Source organism: Hippocampus zosterae, chromosome 13, assembly GCF_025434085.1.
Source record: "Hippocampus zosterae strain Florida chromosome 13, ASM2543408v3, whole genome shotgun sequence".
Lineage (NCBI taxonomy): Eukaryota > Metazoa > Chordata > Actinopteri > Syngnathiformes > Syngnathidae > Hippocampus > Hippocampus zosterae.
This window is the reverse complement of record NC_067463.1, coordinates 6418072-6436257: the sequence shown is the minus strand read 5'-3', so window position 1 is coordinate 6436257 and position 18186 is coordinate 6418072. Positions and strand designations below refer to the sequence as shown.

The 18186-nt window shown below is 43.4% G+C and overlaps 1 protein-coding gene across 3 annotated transcripts; it reads right to left on the bottom strand.

Moving 5' to 3' along the window:
• Nucleotides 1-388: 388 nt before the first annotated feature.
• LOC127613881 (dnaJ homolog subfamily A member 3, mitochondrial-like) lies at nt 389-18097 on the bottom strand. Of its 3 annotated transcripts, none has more exons than XM_052085166.1 (12): nt 17884-18097; nt 17061-17197; nt 16880-16963; nt 16389-16586; nt 15980-16132; nt 15766-15913; nt 14949-15013; nt 14738-14866; nt 14543-14658; nt 14032-14126; nt 13351-13496; nt 389-972 (listed from the first exon to the last, which is right to left on the bottom strand). In XM_052085166.1, exons 1-11 carry the CDS (start codon nt 18083-18085, stop codon nt 13366-13368), a joined length of 1458 nt encoding a protein of 485 aa, XP_051941126.1. In that variant the 5' UTR covers nt 18086-18097; the 3' UTR covers nt 389-972; nt 13351-13365. The 3 variants fall into 3 exon arrangements, with proteins under 3 accessions (XP_051941126.1, XP_051941125.1, XP_051941127.1); XM_052085165.1 differs by lacking the exon at nt 389-972 and adding an exon at nt 12567-12790; XM_052085167.1 differs by lacking the exon at nt 389-972 and adding an exon at nt 12567-12790 and having other exon boundaries at nt 13351-13493.
• Nucleotides 18098-18186: the final 89 nt, after the last annotated feature.

Genomic DNA, 18186 nt, shown 5'->3' with positions numbered 1-18186 from the left:
TGTATGGTTTTGCACACTGCGCCACAACCTTGTGACCGAAAGTGGAATTACACCCAAACACAAACAATAACATCACTGAGTTATAACGGGATTTAAAATAATCTGTGAAAGAGCGGGACAAGGGAGGGTTCCTTTACTCACAAGAGCTCAGTAAATTACCTTCTGTGAACATTTAAACTTTAATTACCACCACCATCATCATTTTACAATTTGGACTTCTACCGAAAAGGAAGTCAGGCAAAACCAAGAAACCATCAAACAAGAGCTCAACAAATCCGAGCATTACCTTGTCCATGTTTTTTTTTCCATGTTCTTTAGCTTCCTGGCAACGGCAGCCATATTTTATATATATATATATATATATATATATATATATATATATATTAGATACACACACACACAAATGTCTGTGGTTACAACCTCTGATCATCAATCAGAGGCTGCTGACTCCCATCTGTGAGTCATCAAGCTGGAAATCCCCTCATTCGCACTCCTGAAGTATTTTGTGTGCGTGTGTGTGTGTGTGTGTGTGTGTGTGTGTGGTGGTGGTATGAATTTGGGATTTTAGGCCACATGTGGGCCCGGCATGTGGCTGAGGAGGCGTTTTGGCCTGTGTATGTGTGTGTATTTTGCTTGCGTATGTTTGTGCGTGTGTGAGTGAGCAACAGAGGTAGTTATCATAGTCTCTCTTTAGGATTGGCATATTTGGCGCAAGACCGATCTGTTCATTTACAATAACACACAAACACAGTTCATGCACCAACTTGCTGCTTACACGTGGACCTCCAAAAGCCATTTACACCCCCCCTTTCTCACATTCTTACTTCAGAGTGGATGTCATGTTCCCTCGTCTGTCTTCTCCCCTTCTGCCTCGCGGCTTGCCAGGCCTCCCTGCTCACCTCAAACGTCGACACCCACGCCTTCCCCACTCCAGCAGCAGCCACTTCCTCTCGGGCCGCCTTCGCCTCTTGGCTGAAACACAAAAAGAGTTCATGAATTGGGTTTATTTTTGCCCACTTGTTCATTTAAAATAACGGCGTATCTTAGCCTTTCGGTCTGCTAGCTTAATTTCAATGCTAATTAGCATCGATGATGCAGTTCTACAACTCTATCAGCAACTGATCGAACACAAACGGTGTCTCAACATCTGTCGAAAGACAATCCTCAGTCATATTATCTATTGTCAGCAAAGAATGACAAATATTAGTGCAGCATTAATGAGCTGAGAGGAGTTGAGGCGTCTCAATCAAGAGAATATCTGTCTTTCTTACATGACTCCCAGCCGGGCGAGATGGCCTCTCAATGTGACAAAAATGATTTTCGCTTTTGTTTAACCCTTTCATGCACCCCGTAACCTGATAACATGATCAGCTGTCCACTGTAGTAACCGCTGTCCCTGAAAGGGTTCATTATAGTATGTCATGACTCCATGTTATTATAAAGTCACATTCCCAAAACCTGCACGTGCGAATGCTTGTTTGTCCACAGGTATCCCGTGATTGGCTAGCAACCAGCTCTCCTGTTACGCGAATGAGATTGAACGCTATAGAAAATGAAATTGACGAATGCAAGTTTAATGGCTCGACTGTTGATCGCACTGAGATATTACTGCAATATTCGAGTCTTCCCACACATTGAGCCCCCTGGGTTCGTTGTTTTTTCACAATGCAGGCCCACATCGTGGAAAGGAACTGTTGCTAAAAATAGCTCAAAGGGGTGTCTGAGGGGGTGGGGGGAGGGGGTCACCAGTTGAATGTTGAATTGGCTTATTTTTGCTTTGCTTCTTTACTTTATTGATTTGTTTGTTTTGCTTTTCGGGCGGGAGCATCTTCCCACGATCCCATCGAGAGAGGACGGGTTGTCGCCGTCACACATATGGACCTGCTCATACAAACATTCTCACACACACACACACACACACGAACACAGACAGATAGTCACATAGTCACGGATTCACTTATTCTCAGATTTTTCTTTTTATTGTTTGTTTTCCAAACCCCTTGGAAAATGTGTGCAAATGTATATTATAGTGTTTTTGAAGATTTGTTTTGGCTTTACAAAGAAAAAAAAATATCTGTTGCATTTCATCCATCCATCAATCTTTTGATCCGCTTTATCCTCACAAGGGTCGCTGGAGCCTATCCCAGCCGTCTTCGGGCAGTAGGCGGGCGACACCCTGAACCGGTTAGCCAGCCAATGGCAGAGACAAACAACCATCCTCACACTCACACATAGGGACAATTTAGAGTGCTCAATCAGCCTGCAACGCACCCGGAGAAAACCCACGCAGGCCAGGGAATCCGCAGCTGGAATTGAACGCGGAACCTCTGCACTGTGAGGTCTACACGCTAACCACTGGCCCACCGGGCCGCCATCCATTGCATTTCAATGAGCGTTAATCAGAAGTGGGTTATCGCCATGCGGGGACCCGCTTGGTCTCTCTCCCAGTGAGGGTCCACCGTATAATTTTAAGTTGTAATGTCACCTTCAACCACAAGATGGTAGACACTGTCTTTGCACCGGGTCTTACACTGTCCTTATACTGCAATGCAGTATAATGTATGAATGTATATATGTACGAATAATTTTTTGTGTGGATTATGTTACTCTTAAAATGCTTCATCTCTCTTGCCTACTAAAGGTTTAACATTTTTCTCATTTCGCATGCTACGTACAGATCAGCATTTTAGAGTGACTGGAGGTTGCCTAACTAACCCCAAAATTTTGTCTGTTTTACCACTGGTTTGGGAGTAGTTCCACCAGAGAAATTACCACCAGGAGGGGGATTTATTTATTTACTTTACAAAGTAATAAACTGGACTCAGAAGGCAAATGAGGTAGTGGTGGTGGAGGGGAAAATCCCTAAAGGTGGAGACAAAGGAGAAAGAAGGTATGCAAGCTAAAGAAGTGTGGTCGTTATCGTTGGAAAAGGAGCTGGACGAGAGAACAGCGTGTGTGTACGTGTGTTGATGCATATGAATGCGTGTGCTGCCGACACGCTTGATACAATCTCAACTTTCCCGAGCCGCGCACTTCCCACACACGCGGCGGTGAAACCTGCAGGGTTGACATCTGAATCTCTGTTGCTTGTTCCATTTTCAATGGAATCGATCCACCCCTGTGCCGATCAAACACGATTTGTTTAATTACGTGAAAAAGGAGATGCACCTTCGCATCTGGATGAAGGGCAACGCTTGAGCACATCAAGTTTGGATCAGCGCTAAGCCGTTAAAAGTACCTGTTCATATGAGGCGGAGGTGGGTGGTCTGCGCGGCGTTCTCACCGGTTTTGTCTTTCCGAAGCTGGCACTCTGCCCTAAAAATCACCTGGCTGTCTTCCGGAGAGCGGTTTGTTGAGCAAGAGTTGGACACAGAGTGTGATCATTTCTGGCAGTTTCTGATTCAAACATGTTCAAATTCATTCACGGAGGGGGCAGGGGGGGGGGCATGGGCTCAGGACTGGTTTGACGGTTTTCCTTGGTTTGACGAACTCAACGTTTCAATAAACATTCAGACTGCCCGTCACTGATATTGCTGTTCTGTTCTTTTTGCAGGGAGACTTCTAAGAGTGGCGCAATATGATCGACTGCTTGCAGAGATCACGATGTGAGCCGCCTTTTTGAAATTAATAAGAGGCCAGCCGTCCCCCTCCCCTCGGCTGAGCAGAGAGGGGATGGGTGAGCAGTTATGCACAGTAGAAGGGAGGAGAGGAAGACGAGAAAGAGCAAGTCCTGAATACTTTGAGCTTTTCTAAATATGCAAGGAAGGAGACGAACTATTTGTAACTAAACTAGTAACCGTTTCCTCGCGGTGAATAAAGATTATTCATTTTTACAGAAAAAAAATGGTTTCCTTCACTTTTCTGCTCTGTGCCAAGGTCCAAATTGAGAATATTGGAATATATCACATTCATGATTCCCAAGTAATTGCTTTAAAAAAAAAAGGTCATCTTACGACTGATTGCACCGGTTTTGGTTTCGAGTGTTGATTTAGCTGCTGTTCAGTGTAGAGGCAAATATTTTCTTGTGGCATACAGAGCATCTGACCATCCCGAAATTTTGTAAAATCCTCAACTATTTGCCTTATAAAAAGTTATCCAGGTAGCATTTTTTTTAAAAAACACTAATATTTTAAATACTCAATTGCTCAATTGACTGATTTTAGCGTGCTTGATAAATTAAAGTAAAAACATTTCTGTATGTGGCACTCAGAGTGAAAGGTGTGGACAACCCCGACTAACACAGATGCCTTTTCATAAAATAAATAAGCTTTAACTGCTCTTTTTGATGAATCGTTTGGATTTTTCCCAGACAGGGAGTTGAGTGGTCTTCCACAATGTGCGTGTTGGGAGTGTGGAAGCAGCACACTTTCGAGGATTTAAGCAGATCCCAGTGATCAGGAGGAATCAATTAAGATAACCTGTGCTGAGAACTTCCTCTCTGGCTTCATTTGCCTCTAATCTGGTGAAGCGAGTTATGCAATTTGACAGCATAGAGTGAATTAAATCGCGCTTATCGTCTGGCAGTCTGCATATATTAATTAAGGGATGGGCAACTGGCAGCCTGCATCCACACTCTGACCTTTGATGAATTTCACCACCCCCCCAAAAAAAAATTTGAGCAGATTTTTATTTTTTTTTACAAATTCAAAGCCCCCCAGCCCCCCCAGAAAAACTGATGAAAAAATTCTGACCCCCTGCAGTATTTAAGTCACCTGCCCTTGCCCTGCGATAAGAAGTCCCATATTCCCTCTGTGATTGTTCCACTTCACTCACGTCAGTCAAGTCTGCACAATTGTAGAGCCTTTGCCCAAATCCAGTATTAACACTTCCATCTTTGGTTTCAAACCCTAACCCGCGTGGGAAGACCGGTGTTTGCAACCCACTTCCTCTTTCCGATACCGGGGGCAATCGTAAAGTGTCATCAGCAAACACCAAAGGACAGATGAACGAGCCAGTGGCGTCACGGCTCCCACCTGGGTGTGTACCGTTGTCCCGGCGAGACCCCCGATTATCCGGGATGAGCAAACAAGCGCGCTGCTTGGTAAACACGAGGCGGTGCAGCGGGGATTAGCGAGGACAAACACTTTCTTAACGGTCAAACAAAGGTCATTGGCTTCAAAGTAAAATGTAAACAGGCTCGCTCGCCATTAACTTTGATGAGGCTGTGGAAAGTGTACAGAGGGAGATGATTGCATGTGCCCAGGTGGCCAGCCTCTTGACACTGACACATAGGAGCGCTAAAATTGCACTGTGCATTCCATTCTATTAGCGATGGCAAATAGTCACGACAGGAATGTACGGTCGTTCTCATCTCTCCTAAACAGCGTTGTAAATTTGGGATTTTAGATTTGAGTTACTGTAGTTTATCCTTTCATTGTGACTCATTTTTGAAATTCTGTTGGTTAGTTATTATTATTATTATTAAAAGCAAATAAAGATATAATCCCAAAAATCTACTTAACTTCACAACTACTAGACTGGAGGGACTTGTGCACATTGAACACCACTTTCGAGTTGGCGCGCCAAAAGCAATGCTGGATAAACAGCACCGTGTGTGTGTGTGTGTGCGCGCGCTTTCCATAATAAGCAACTCTTCTAGCGCAGCTCTCTCAGCACGCCTGCAGCTGTTTCAACAAAAGAGGAGAATCAATCCCCCCCCCCCTCGTTCTGTGTCCCGCATGCAACACGTTTCATTCTTTCAACGCAAATAACCACCCATCCCGATTTTATTCCAAAAAAAGGCGTTCCGCGAAGCCGAGTTTGCCAAAGGGGAAAATGTAAAACACAGCCATTTAGTGACGTCATGCACGACATCGACGCGGCTCGCGCGACGCTGTTGTTATGAAAGACGGTCTGCCATAAGATTAATGCTGACAACAGAGCCTCCCTCGTGTGTTTACGCCACGCTGTCACCATATCATCCAAACAAACGCTGAGAGATGAAGGCGAGTGTAAAAGTACCGTGGGCCTGAGACAGAAAGCAGGACCCTCTTAACCTCAGCACGCACCAAAATGGTCGCGAAATATTGGCCTCAAAAGTCAAAGAAAACCTATCAACTTAGTCACTTACAAATCATACCATCATCACATCTCGGTCAGCCTTTACAAGCGCGTTTCACTTCAGCTTTACCAGAGTTGTCACATTCCATTAAAAGGTGTACCCGAGTAGTCTTTCATGGGTTTTGGTGCGGTGAGCTGTCAATTTGCGGGCACCACGCGATTCTTTTCGTGCCAATAAGCTAGCTGGTTAGCTAGCCAGCTCCCACCATGATGGCTCAGCTGGACGTGGTGGATTGATTCTGCTCAATTTTGGTGTTAACACGTGGTGTAGTTTTACTTGATTTTGGTTTTAATTGACAAACGTCAACTCGTTTTGGGACTTTTAGTTGTAAAGTTGGTGCTTTTACTTCTCTTCAGGCAAACATCTGCTTTGTTTCCCCCCCCCCCCCCTTTCACTGCTTTTGTCACATTTGCCAGTTTCCCTCCTGTAATTTTGCCTCATGCCCTGCTCTCATTATATATAATTAGACCTTAATTGACTTTCCTGGTGAAACAACGGTTAAACATTCAGGGGGACGGGAAAAACTAAAATCACAGCAGTGAAAGCAAGCCAGAACCACTCCTGCATCATGGGAGCAATCAGGCAGGGTTGGGTTACGTTACTGAGCCGACGCAGAGCAGCACATTTTTGGCTTACTAAAAGCAAAGAAATCAAAGACGTTGACCCCAGCCAACAGTTGTTGTTTTTTTTTTTTTTGGTGGCACATTGTTGACATTTTTATTGTGCTTACATTACATGATCTGATCCATGTCTCCAGGCGAACATCAAAGCTGTTTTGAGGACAACGGTGACAAGCTAAGCTCAAGTGGTCAGGCTAAAATTTGAACATTTTGAGTATGGCACACACCCCAAATTATAAATATAAATGACAAATAATTACTGCATAATTTCCGAGTAGTGTTTGTACTCGGTAATCATTCTTCAAGCTGCCTTGGAGGCTGGATATGATTTATAAGGGCAGTTGTTAGCCATGAGGCCAACAAAAATCACCATAGTAGACTAACACGATCAGGGGCCGGACACAATTAGCAGGGGAAATGTTCTGAAAATGAATGATGAGAATGTCCCATGCAGTTTGCTGCTTGTTTACGTGTGCATTTAACGCAACGCTGAAGAACATTTTAACTTGAGCTCAACCATTTTGAAAAGTAATCCAAACGGGATTCTTTTTCCTAAATACTGCGATTGCAAATCAAGATGCATTTTTTTTTTCAACGTCGTCTTCACAAGCAATAAATTCAGCTGCATAGCAATAAATGATATCAGATTTATATACATGTTTTAGTTTTAGGCTAAACTGTAGGAAATCAACCATGAATTAATATGAAAGAAAGTTGAGTCAGCGCTCATTTTGGCATGTTTTCTGACTGCAAATAAATGAGCATTTTGCCATCAAATGCCCTTTGCTTGTTTTAGTTCTGTTACAGTATGAGGTGTCACAAAAGCAAAAAAAATAGCATCAGAGACTGAGATTTTGGGGGGGAGAGATTCCGAGGTTTTCTCCACTTTTGGGTTGGAAACAAGTGTTTTTAGTTAAACTAGCCTAACAGAATGTTCTACTCTTAGTGACATGCAAAAACCTAACAAGACGTTTGTTTGTTTTTTCTGGTAGGTTATCTGGTTACATTGTCAGAGAACACAATCTCCCGTGGGTCTTTCAAATACACCAAAAAACTCTCCAAAACAGCTGGTAATACAGTATGTATACAGTATGTGTGTTTAGGTTGCCTAAATTAAGCAATCTTAAATCATACACACACACACACAAAACGCAGCTCATGAGCACGAAATACAGGCGGGAAACGAAACAAAAAGTCCCATTTCCTGTTGTGCAGTTATCATCACTCTGTGACATCACCCAAAAAAAAAAAAGAAAAAAAAACGCTTTTGGGCGATTCAAGTTCCAAGAGTAAGAAATCGTCAGTGATGCTTTGCATAATAACAGTTTCTGACACAGACACTCTTTTTCGGGGTATGGCAATGCTGGAAGGCATAATGACAGAGTCGGTGGATGTGAGAGATTTTTACTGCTGTCGTAAACAGCATTGCGTTTGTGTGTGGGAGGCCAAAGGGTGACGTTGGTTCCTGCCTGTTTCCCATTTTTCCTCAATCACGGCGACGTTGCTTCCACTTTCAGCCTGCGTGCCCTTCCACCCCCGCAGCCTCAGCTAATTGGCCCGCCAGATCATTGCCATATGCATCTGCGCAGTGTGTGTGTATATATATTTTAAGACCATATAAAGGGGTCAAGGAAATGTCCCCGCCTCAAAATCAGCCCCCAGATTGAATATCAGATTACGAGATTACTTGATGCTTTCCACATGGGCTTTTATAAATCGGTTCTGGGCCTCCCACCTTCCTTTAGACACACTGACATATAACAAACACGCACTCGGAGATGAGCTCATGCTTGGTTATGTTTAAGTAGCCGTTTGCCCTCACAACAGCCGATTTTTTGTCCTCCGAACGAAAGTGAGGGATTTTTAAATGTGACCTGACATCCGCTACGACACCCAAAAGATAAGAGGCAGCAACAAACTCCACGGGGTAGGGCTGAATATATCGCGGGCCGCTGTTGGAAGGCGAGAAGAAAAATATACAGGACATACCACAAGATGCAAATCACTCAGAAGAAGGCCAGATTAAATTTTGCAGTGCAGGGACGAAGCCCAAAAAAAAAGGAGTTTTGGAATGATTTTTTTAATCGACTGATGACACCAAGATTAACTTCTACCAATGATGGAAAAGTTGAAGTATGGAGAAAGAAAAGATCTGCTTGTGAGCCAAAACGCACACTGGAGGAGGCTGCAGTCAAGGCATTTCAAATGAAGTTCGGTCAATGGGGTTCATCGGCTTGAAGCACATATTGCAACTACGGGTAATGGCCACCAAATATTACATGTTATCATCATCCTTTGATCTGAAACCCCCAATACAAAAATAAAGGAACTAACAATGCTGCTCCTATTGTACAGAAGATGAACAAAGACCACATAAGGCAAAAACAATTTTCCCATGGGAGACTCCTGGTCAAGAAGATGAAGGCTCCCACCATTTCTGGACTTCTTCATTCACTGATTTGTCAACTAAAAAGCAACAATTTTGTGCATTTCACACTGTCCGAACACATTTGATGAGGTGCTTACTTTGAGGACGTATTATTAGGAACCACCTGTACGTGTCCAATTAGCCTCGGCTAGCTGCTTCTCGGGGGCCTTTGTTACTGCCCTGCCGGAGGCCAACCGACAATGCGGACTGCAAACTGCTTCCTGCGTTTCCCAGTTACTCCCAGCAACCAGCTGTCAGTCACGTGTGATTGACACACGGCCACTTTTTATATGTTTGTAAAAGCACGAGACCAGACAAGGGGCGTCTGGCTTTGTGACTCGGAAGAGGTGAAACGCTTGGAGGAAGTCTTGATGCATAGCATTCAATCAGCTTTTATTGACTTTGCTCTCTAATCACCATTCAAGTCGCTGTCGTCTGTGTGTTCCCACTCTGTGTTTAACATGGCAAATTTGAATCTGCTGTGACTTTTTTGTTGTTGTTCGTTTTTTTTAAGCTTTTGATTTCTCACTTTGGTTTGGGGTGGCGCCTGAACTCCATGAAAGGAACCAGAGTGAAGGGGTTTGCGTTTTAATGAGCTGGACGACAATGCTGCGGGACGGTCACACTCGAGATTTGACTTTTTTGCCTGTAATTATACAGCAAGTGAATGCTTTTACACCACCATCGCAACCCACGGCAATGAACACATTGTTCACTAAATACCGCTCTGACAGAGTTGATGAAGACTTAGTATTATCTTTGTAAAAGCAGCTTTAAAAAAAAATCTTTTGTTTGAATTATACTGCAGTGCAGATGGAGGAGGACCGAACTGCTAATTTCCTAGTTTCTTCATTGCCACCTATGTTGAGCTTGTTGCATGGCCGTGAGACCACACTAAATTGACTTTTGTTCAAATGTTCAACTTGTTCCCGAGATTTCTTAGTGAACAGAGGTAAAGTGCTTTCTTCAAGCTGTTTATTGACCGGAAAATGAAATGTATGTAACTTTGAATCCGTAAGCGACCACTATTATATGACAAAAGTCTGCTAGCTTAATGCTAACAACAATGCAAAATTCCATTGAGTGCTAAAGGAACTAGTATCGCAAAATATGAAGGCTGACAATGCAACAATACTGAGGCATACATTCTTTATCCTCTGCAGCAATACCATTACTACAGTTTACTGTGCGGGTGTGATACTTCGACATGTACTATCGTGCTCGTGGTGACAAAATATTTACTGAATGCACAAAATCACGATTTTTTTAAACATTCTATTAAACAATTTTGTTTATAAAGACCAATAGAGGAATGCCATTCCTTCGGTCACCAATTAATGACAGTGACGTACAGTGAGAGGCAGAACAGATATAATGCTTTTCCATGCCCCCCACCACACCAAAAAAAGGTAAAACAGTCAAACGTTCTGCCTTTAAGTTATCTTTTTTATTGACAGCATTAAGGGACTGAAAAGTTATTTCATTCATTGTACTTTTTTTAATTGAACGGTTGTTGGAATTGTATACTGCCATATATCGGAATCTACATCAGCCTCAAATAATTCATATCGGTCAGGCCCTACATTCAACAGAATAACTTTGGCTTCAACTAAACTGGGGAAGATTTCACAACGAGTGTTGTTTCATCCATCCATTTTCCGAACCGCTTGATCCTCACTAGGATCTTGGGGGGTGCTGGAGCCTATCCCAGCCGTCTTCGGGCAGTAGGCGGGGGACACCCTGAATCAGTTGCCAGCCAATCGCAGGGCACACAGGGACGAACAACCATCCACACCCACACTCACACCTAGGGACAATTTAGAGCGTCCAATCAGCCTGCCATGCATGTTTTTGGAATGTGGGAGGAAACCGGAGCACCCGGAGAAAACTCACGCAGGCCACGGAGAACATGCAAACTCCACACAGGGAGGCCGGAGCTGGAATTGAACCCGGTACCTCTGCACTGTGAAGCCAACGTGCTAATCACTGGACTACCGGGCCGCGTGTTGTTTCAATATTTTGATATTTTTGTTGGCATGTAGGTTGTAAGTGGCTTGGCCCAATAAAGGTTGGTAAACACTAAATGTCCATAACCTGTTTCCAATTGGGGACAATTTGAACGAATACCGTAGAAGAGTCCTGGAATTTGTACAAAATGGCAGATCGTTTAATTTTGTGCACAGCTCCTCAAGTCTTTTTTGTGGTCCCGTTATAACAACCAAACGTTGTAAAAATATCACGGTTAAGGGTAAAGTATGAGCCTTAATGGAGATTTCTTCTTACTTTTTCTTTTCTATAAAAATATAGAATAATATAATAAATATATTGATATAAAAATGATTTAGTAGGTATAAACACGTAACGGGGTAGGACTAGATACATTTTTTACTTCATCCTACTCCCTTGAACATAACTGTTGAATGAAGACTGATTTCTTTCGCTTTACTTTTTTTATCTACCTTATTTTCTGTCAAATTATTACTGTATATGTTTTATGTTCAATAAACAAACAAACAGGCATCACCAACTCATTTCATGTTAATCAGTTAAACTTTTGTGTGTGATGGTGGGACCCCTGAGATGAATACTAAATCACAAGGAACATTTCCGTCTGCAACCTCGACAATTTTTTTCCAGCCACGGGCCGAGGAAGAAACAACACAGGGACTCAACCGTCGCTCCATAATTACAAAAGAGTGATTTTGGAGTGTGACAGCCTCAGACTAAAGAAAATTTATGATTCCGCTGAGGCCCACATGAGGAGGAGGAAGAGAAGGAGCAACCCATGGCCGTGAAGTTTGCTGAATTCCCATGGGAGCTTTCTATTCTTCTTGGAAATTTCATTTTGCTGCATTCCGAGCTTTGAAAAGTAAATTTCGGGGGAAAAAAAACCTTTCAACTTAGAACTCAATCAATGTTGACTTTTTTACAGGGAAACAAAGCCCCAAAAGTTATCGTTTTCTTTTTGCGTCTGCCCGTGCAAAACAACTGCTTGTAGCATGATGGCATGTTTTAATAGAACAAAGCCAAATCAATGTTTGCTTGACCGGCAAACCAGTGTTGGCTCCAGCTCGCCGGAGGACATTTTTCGACACAGAATGAGATCAGCGCAACTTGAAATACTTCAGCGATCAGTCCAATACGGACGCTGAGCATTTTTTTTTGTTGCTAACCACGGCGCAGACGTAAATAGCAAAAAGGATTCCGTCAATTACTCGTCACACAGAACCACCTCGTGGAGTGTGGGAGGCTCGGTCAGCTTGAGTCAGGACGTTTACAGTTGTCGCGTGGAAACCGCACGCTGAGAACAGAACGTTTTCTGTGGTCCCAAAAAAGCAGCGAAAAGGGACAGCCGGCGTCTAACTTCAATTTGCCTTTGGAGTCTCCCTGCCGGGCTTCAAAACCACACGGCGGGTGATGACGCCCCCGGTTGTCCTCAAACATCAGCTACAAAGAATGAAAGCTTGTGGAATTTATTTAAATATATTTTTAAGCCGCTGCTACATGTTTCTTAGAGACATACAAGCCTTTACGCTAATTACCATCATTCTTTGCCACTTTGCGGAGGCGTTGCCATGTTTTTCTGTCCTGTTTGCTGCGCGCAACGTTTGCAACTGGCCCCATGCAAAGGTGACTCCTTCCGGATTCGTCATCTTCTTTTTCCACATTGACCTTCATTGTCTTAGAAAAAGAAAAGAAAAAGAATCCCCAAAAATCATTTGATTGAGAAAATAGTCATTTGAGGGATTTTTCTTTTTTTAAAAGAAAAAGATGAAAATGTCAAGAAAAACTGTATTTGGAAAAAAAACCTAAAAGCGAAAGAATATATACTTTTGAAGACAAATGTTTTGTTTTGTTTTTTGAAAAGTAGTAACCAGCAGGGGAAAAAAAATCTTTCGTGTCTGAGAAATGTTCTTCTTTTGGCATATTGACCTTTTGTTGAAAAACAGTTTGACAGTAAGCTTTCAAAGATCCAGCTCACACTAAGGTGGCTTCTATCAATTTGATCCTCGTACGTAAAGGCAGCTCTTCCCGTGTTGGTGTGGGTTTTCTCCGGGTTCAGTTTCCAACCACATTTCAACAACATGCGCATTAGGTTCATTGCGACTTCTAAATCGTGCCAGTGTGAATGGGTTGTTTACTAGATGGGGGGAAAAAAATGTATCATGGACCAGCTCACACTCACAAGGACAAGTGCTACTGAAAAAAAATGAGACTTTACATGAGGGTGAAATGCCCACCTTGTGGTCTTCATTTCAGCTAAACATTTTCTTGAGTTTAGAAAAGAAGCCCCCCTCCTCCTCCTCTTTTTCCTCCTTCTGTTTGTCCACTGCTTCTGCTGAACTGCTGGCCCTCTCACTAGAACCTGACGCTCTGCCGCCCCCTGCTGAAAGCAAAGCGTCAACTCCATTACTGTACATGAACTGTACGTCTAGGAAAGGTGGACAGTCTTAATGCCTTGCATCATTGCTTCTTTCCATTTTTTAATCGCAATCGGAAATCACAATATAAGTGACTCAATATTTTGTCACTTTTTCAAATTCTAAAATATTTGTAGGCTTCTATAATTATGACAATTAATGATTCATAACATTGCTCGTCAACTAAACAATAAATCTTTCCTTTCATTAGTAAGCTGAACTGAAATGTAGCAAAAAGGTAAAAACAAGGCTACCTTATTTTACTCTCCAACCTGCTCAGAAAACATTTCGGGGCTGATTTTCACAAATTTTATAGCTGTTCAATAGTTACGATCAGAGAACATCTTCAAAATCTGTTCGGATTTGGAAAGTCAATATCAGTGTACCTCGATTAAAAGGTCAAATTTACACCAAACTGTGTTGTAGTGCACAATTTAAATTAGAATAACGCATCATGGGTTTTTTGTTTTGTTTTTTTTTCCTCCATGGTACAATGCTTACCTGGAGACAGAGTGACACCATTAACGGTCCCAGGAACATCTATCTCCTCCTCTGCGTAACTGAGTAGAAGAGATCGCTGCCTCCGCGTCAACTTCCTACAGAAACAAACAACCAAAAATGAATGACATGCACGAAGACACTTGCAGTGGAAGGTTAAAAATGCAACACATGACCAAAAAAAAGAACTTTTTAGTGGCTTGTACGCAAAAAGTTTGCTCTTTGGATTGCCTGCCCAACACATCAAGTGTGTAATTAAACGAAGATTTTATTTTTCTATAAATCTGTGAACCAGCCATTATGAATCTTAAAATTTAGGTCATCGTAATTCCTGCAATTTACACAATCCAGTCCTAACACAGTTTGACTTGGCAGCTAGGCTAGGCGAAGAGCCCGAGCCACTTTCAAGCCAAGACCCAAGTTCTGAAACACAAAGCCAAAGGGTAAGGCAAGCTACACCGAGTTGTGTTGGGTGCACAGATCAGCTGCGCACTGTCTCGTTCAAGTCTCTTACTTGGGCACGCTGATCTTGATGTGCACGTAGTGATCACCGTAGCCGAAGCTGTTCAGCCTGCGAATGCCTTTCCCCTGCAGCCGAATCACTTGATCCGTTTGACAGCCGGCGGGTATCTGCAAATGCCGGGACGAGCACATTTGCTTGGATTAAACGTCGCAATCGCAAATTTTAGGGGCTTTCTAACCATCTCACCACAATGCTGATGGTTTTGTAGAGGCCTTGCACGGTTGCGGTGCCACCCAGGATGGCTTGCGCCACAGAGATCAGCACGTCTGAGTGGATGTCGATTCCGTTGCGCCTGAACACGGGGCTCCCCTGGACCTGTGTGGGCCCATTTGATAAAACAAACAATCGGGGACAAGGGAAAAGACATTCAGCCTTATGCCGAATTGATAAGACTCACCCGAAACGTAATGAGAATTTCCTTCTGGCCGACTGACATCTGCACGGTCTGACCGTGTTCAACCCCTGTAGACGATTGCCATATTCACTCACAAGGACACAACAGTGGGTTTCGCAGTACAATGTGCGATCCAAAACGTGAAATCGTGCTCATCATGGAGAGTGCATCCCGACTCGGCAATTATTTTGTAACGTGTCTGGTCACTTCAGTATTCAACATCTACTCCCCCCATGACAAAAAAAAAAAAAAAAAAAAGTGCATATAAATTACATTAATTCAGATGTTATTGTTCACTCGTGAACATTAAAGAACTGGAAAGCTCTTTTCAAGTCTCTGGCTAACCAAAACAGCAGTATTAAACAGCAAGAATTAAAGGTGATTCGACATCATGTGGAGATGTCTTTTTTCCAGCGTTAAAGCAGACAGACATCTGACATCAACCTGGCTCACTTTCTCACCACTTTTCCGCATTTCAGTACAGTACCCACTTGACAATACTGTCAAATAGTCATAACATGTTTTTATTATATCACATCAAAAATGCAACCCCTCTCCCAATTTGCAGTTGTGGTCAAGAGGCACTTCATTTTTCATACATTTGCACCACTACCCTCACAAATTGCAATTTTTTTTATCTCATTCGCTTCTGATTGATTTGATTCATGGTGTGTGTCACTTGAATCACACGATGCAAATCAGGTCTTCATTACGATGGAACAAAACATGACACACACAACTCAGTATGATGCAGGGACACCGCACAGAAAAACGATGAGATCCCGTCATCCTCCTGTAATGTTTCAGAATGGACACTTACCGGCCGGAACCGGCACCGTGATCATCTGCCTCTTCTTTGTCTGACCCGAACCTCGGCAAAGAGCGCAGGGCGTGGTTACGATGGAGCCCTTGCCGCCACAGCGTCGACACGCGCTTCGCATCATGAAAGGGCCCGTGTGCAGCGACTCCTGTGGAAAGGAAAGCGCAGGCATGAACGACTTTAATTTGAAATTGGGGAGAGAGGTGTGACCCACCATGCCGGTGCCGTTGCAGTAGTGGCAGTGTGACACTTTGGTGCCCGGCTCGCTGCCCCTGCCGTTGCACCTTGGGCAGGCATCCTCGACGTTGACTGACAGCTGCTTGTCCACGCCCTTGGCCGCCTCGGCAAACGTCAGCTCCATCACAAACTATTGGCGTGCAGGAGAAATACGTCAAGTGCCAAGTGATCGCCTGTTGTAGATTTTAGAGAATCACCCCAACCCCATAAAAATATGATCTCTAATTTCAAATATTTTTTTCTTCTTCAGATATACAAAAAGAAAACCATGTGACTCAAAATAAAAAATGGAATCGATTACATTATACCAATTCACCATTTTTATCATATTGAACCTTTTTACATCAATCACCAGTTAGCTGTGAAGCGGCCTTGTTTTCTCTCACCTCCGGCCGTTGCTCAAACATTCTGTTGATGTCTTGGAAGCCACCGGCGAAATCCCCAAAGATCTTCCTGAAGAGCTCCTCGGGGTCCACATTGGCGCTGCCGGCTCTGTAGTATTGCTGCTGGCCCGCCCGGCTGGCATCGAAGCCGGCCGAGCCGTACGTGTCGTACTGCTTCCTCTTCACCTCATCGCTCAACACCTGTGATGCAGCAAGGATGTGGGAAATAACAATGGCTAAGCCAGCACAATCGAATGAAATTCAATAGTGGCTTTATTACTTGACAGACAACAGCACACAATAGTGTACTTCATAAAAACATAAAGTAACACCATAATTCTTTAAAAGAAATAAAAATTAAAGTGCGTTATTTCATGCTTCAGTTCAATGATTGTGCAGCTTCATGAATTGTGTGCGCCTCTTCCTGATGCTTTATTTCCATCTGCGAGAAGGGGCGATGTAAAAGTCGGTGCGTGTATGTTACCAGTGACTACCTCATAGGCTTCAGCCAGTTTAGCAAACTTCTCTTTGGCCTCTGGGTCGTCTGGGTTGGTGTCTGGGTGGTACTTCTTTGCCAACTGTAAACAAAAGGAACTCGGATTAGACTGTTCGACATACTTTTGTAAGGAATTTACCATGGTTTAATGAGGTGAACAACAACGGCGGTCGTCATACCTGGTAGTATGCCTTTTTGATGTCCCTTTGTGAGGCCGTGCGGGCAACGCCCAGCACTTCGTACAATTCTTGCTTGTTCGCACATTTCGTGCTGCTGCGGAAGCATCGGTCTGGGATAACGTGAGGACATCGCAAGGCTGCAGAAGGGACAACACAATCACACTTGTCACCTTAGATGTACTGATCTTTGGTATACAATTGAGGGCATAAAATTGCGGCTCACGATTTACAAGTTGACACATTTGCGTTTGTCTTCCCTATGGGAGCCATCTCCTGCTATCCAATTAAAAACTCACCTTTCACAGTTTTTGCGCTCTTTCGGAAAAGGTCTAAATCGCCACGAGTTGCCTCAAAGGATCTGTCTCAATAGGAATTGGTGTCAAGGAACTTGGAAGTATGTTGAAGAAATACACCTCGACTGGGAGAGGTTTTTATAGGTCGATGAAGAGACAAGTTTAACCTGGGTTGTTAGAGGAATTTATGAAGAGAACATGCACACCTCAAATATTCCTTTTTCTACGACTGACAGTTGGTGCCAACAGGTATCACTGAATACTACCAAATGTGCGCTATTGTACATGTAAATGTTGTGACTAAATGTTCATTTAGTCGGGTGCCCATAAACTGCCAAATTAATGCAGCCATGACAGTGAATACGACTACGTAAGTAAACCATTACATCAGGCATAAACAGATGTGACTTACTGGGGGCAGGCCGTTTTAATCTGTTCCATTTATCACATCCTAAATCCTGTTTTTAAACACTTTATATGACTGGTTTGGCAAGCACTGAATATGTTTTGCTAACATTAAGCGGACTCACCTGTCAGTTGGTTCAATGTCGCCGCATTTTTGTGGCTCCGCGAGCTCGGGTGAGCCGTCAAACATCCCCCGTGTGCGACCGAGGCCGTGGCCGAAAAACACACATTTCTGGCGAATACAAAATGGAGATGAGCGCGCCAGAGTTTAGAAATTAGTGACGTGACGAAACAGCGCGAAGTGAGCCGGGTCACGGAGGACGCCATTTTAAATTCGTCACTTCCTGTTCCGTAACGTTGTGGGCGTGCGCTAAAAGTTCTCTCTTTTGGCGGCAAAGTCTTCCGTTTTGTTTGAAGAGTGGTTTGTT

Bases quoted from the DNA above. Each gene is read 5' to 3' on its own strand.
- LOC127613881 (XM_052085166.1), bottom strand. From the start codon at position 18,085: ATGGCGTCCTCCGTGACCCGGCTCACTTCGCGCTGTTTCGTCACGTCA. The intron at 14,867-14,948 runs GTGAGTCTTATC...GGGCCCACACAG, and splicing joins AAATTCTCATTACGTTTCGG to GTCCAGGGGAGCCCCGTGTT. The intron at 13,497-14,031 runs GTAAGCATTGTA...CTTTGCTTTCAG, and splicing joins TGGTGTCACTCTGTCTCCAG to CAGGGGGCGGCAGAGCGTCA.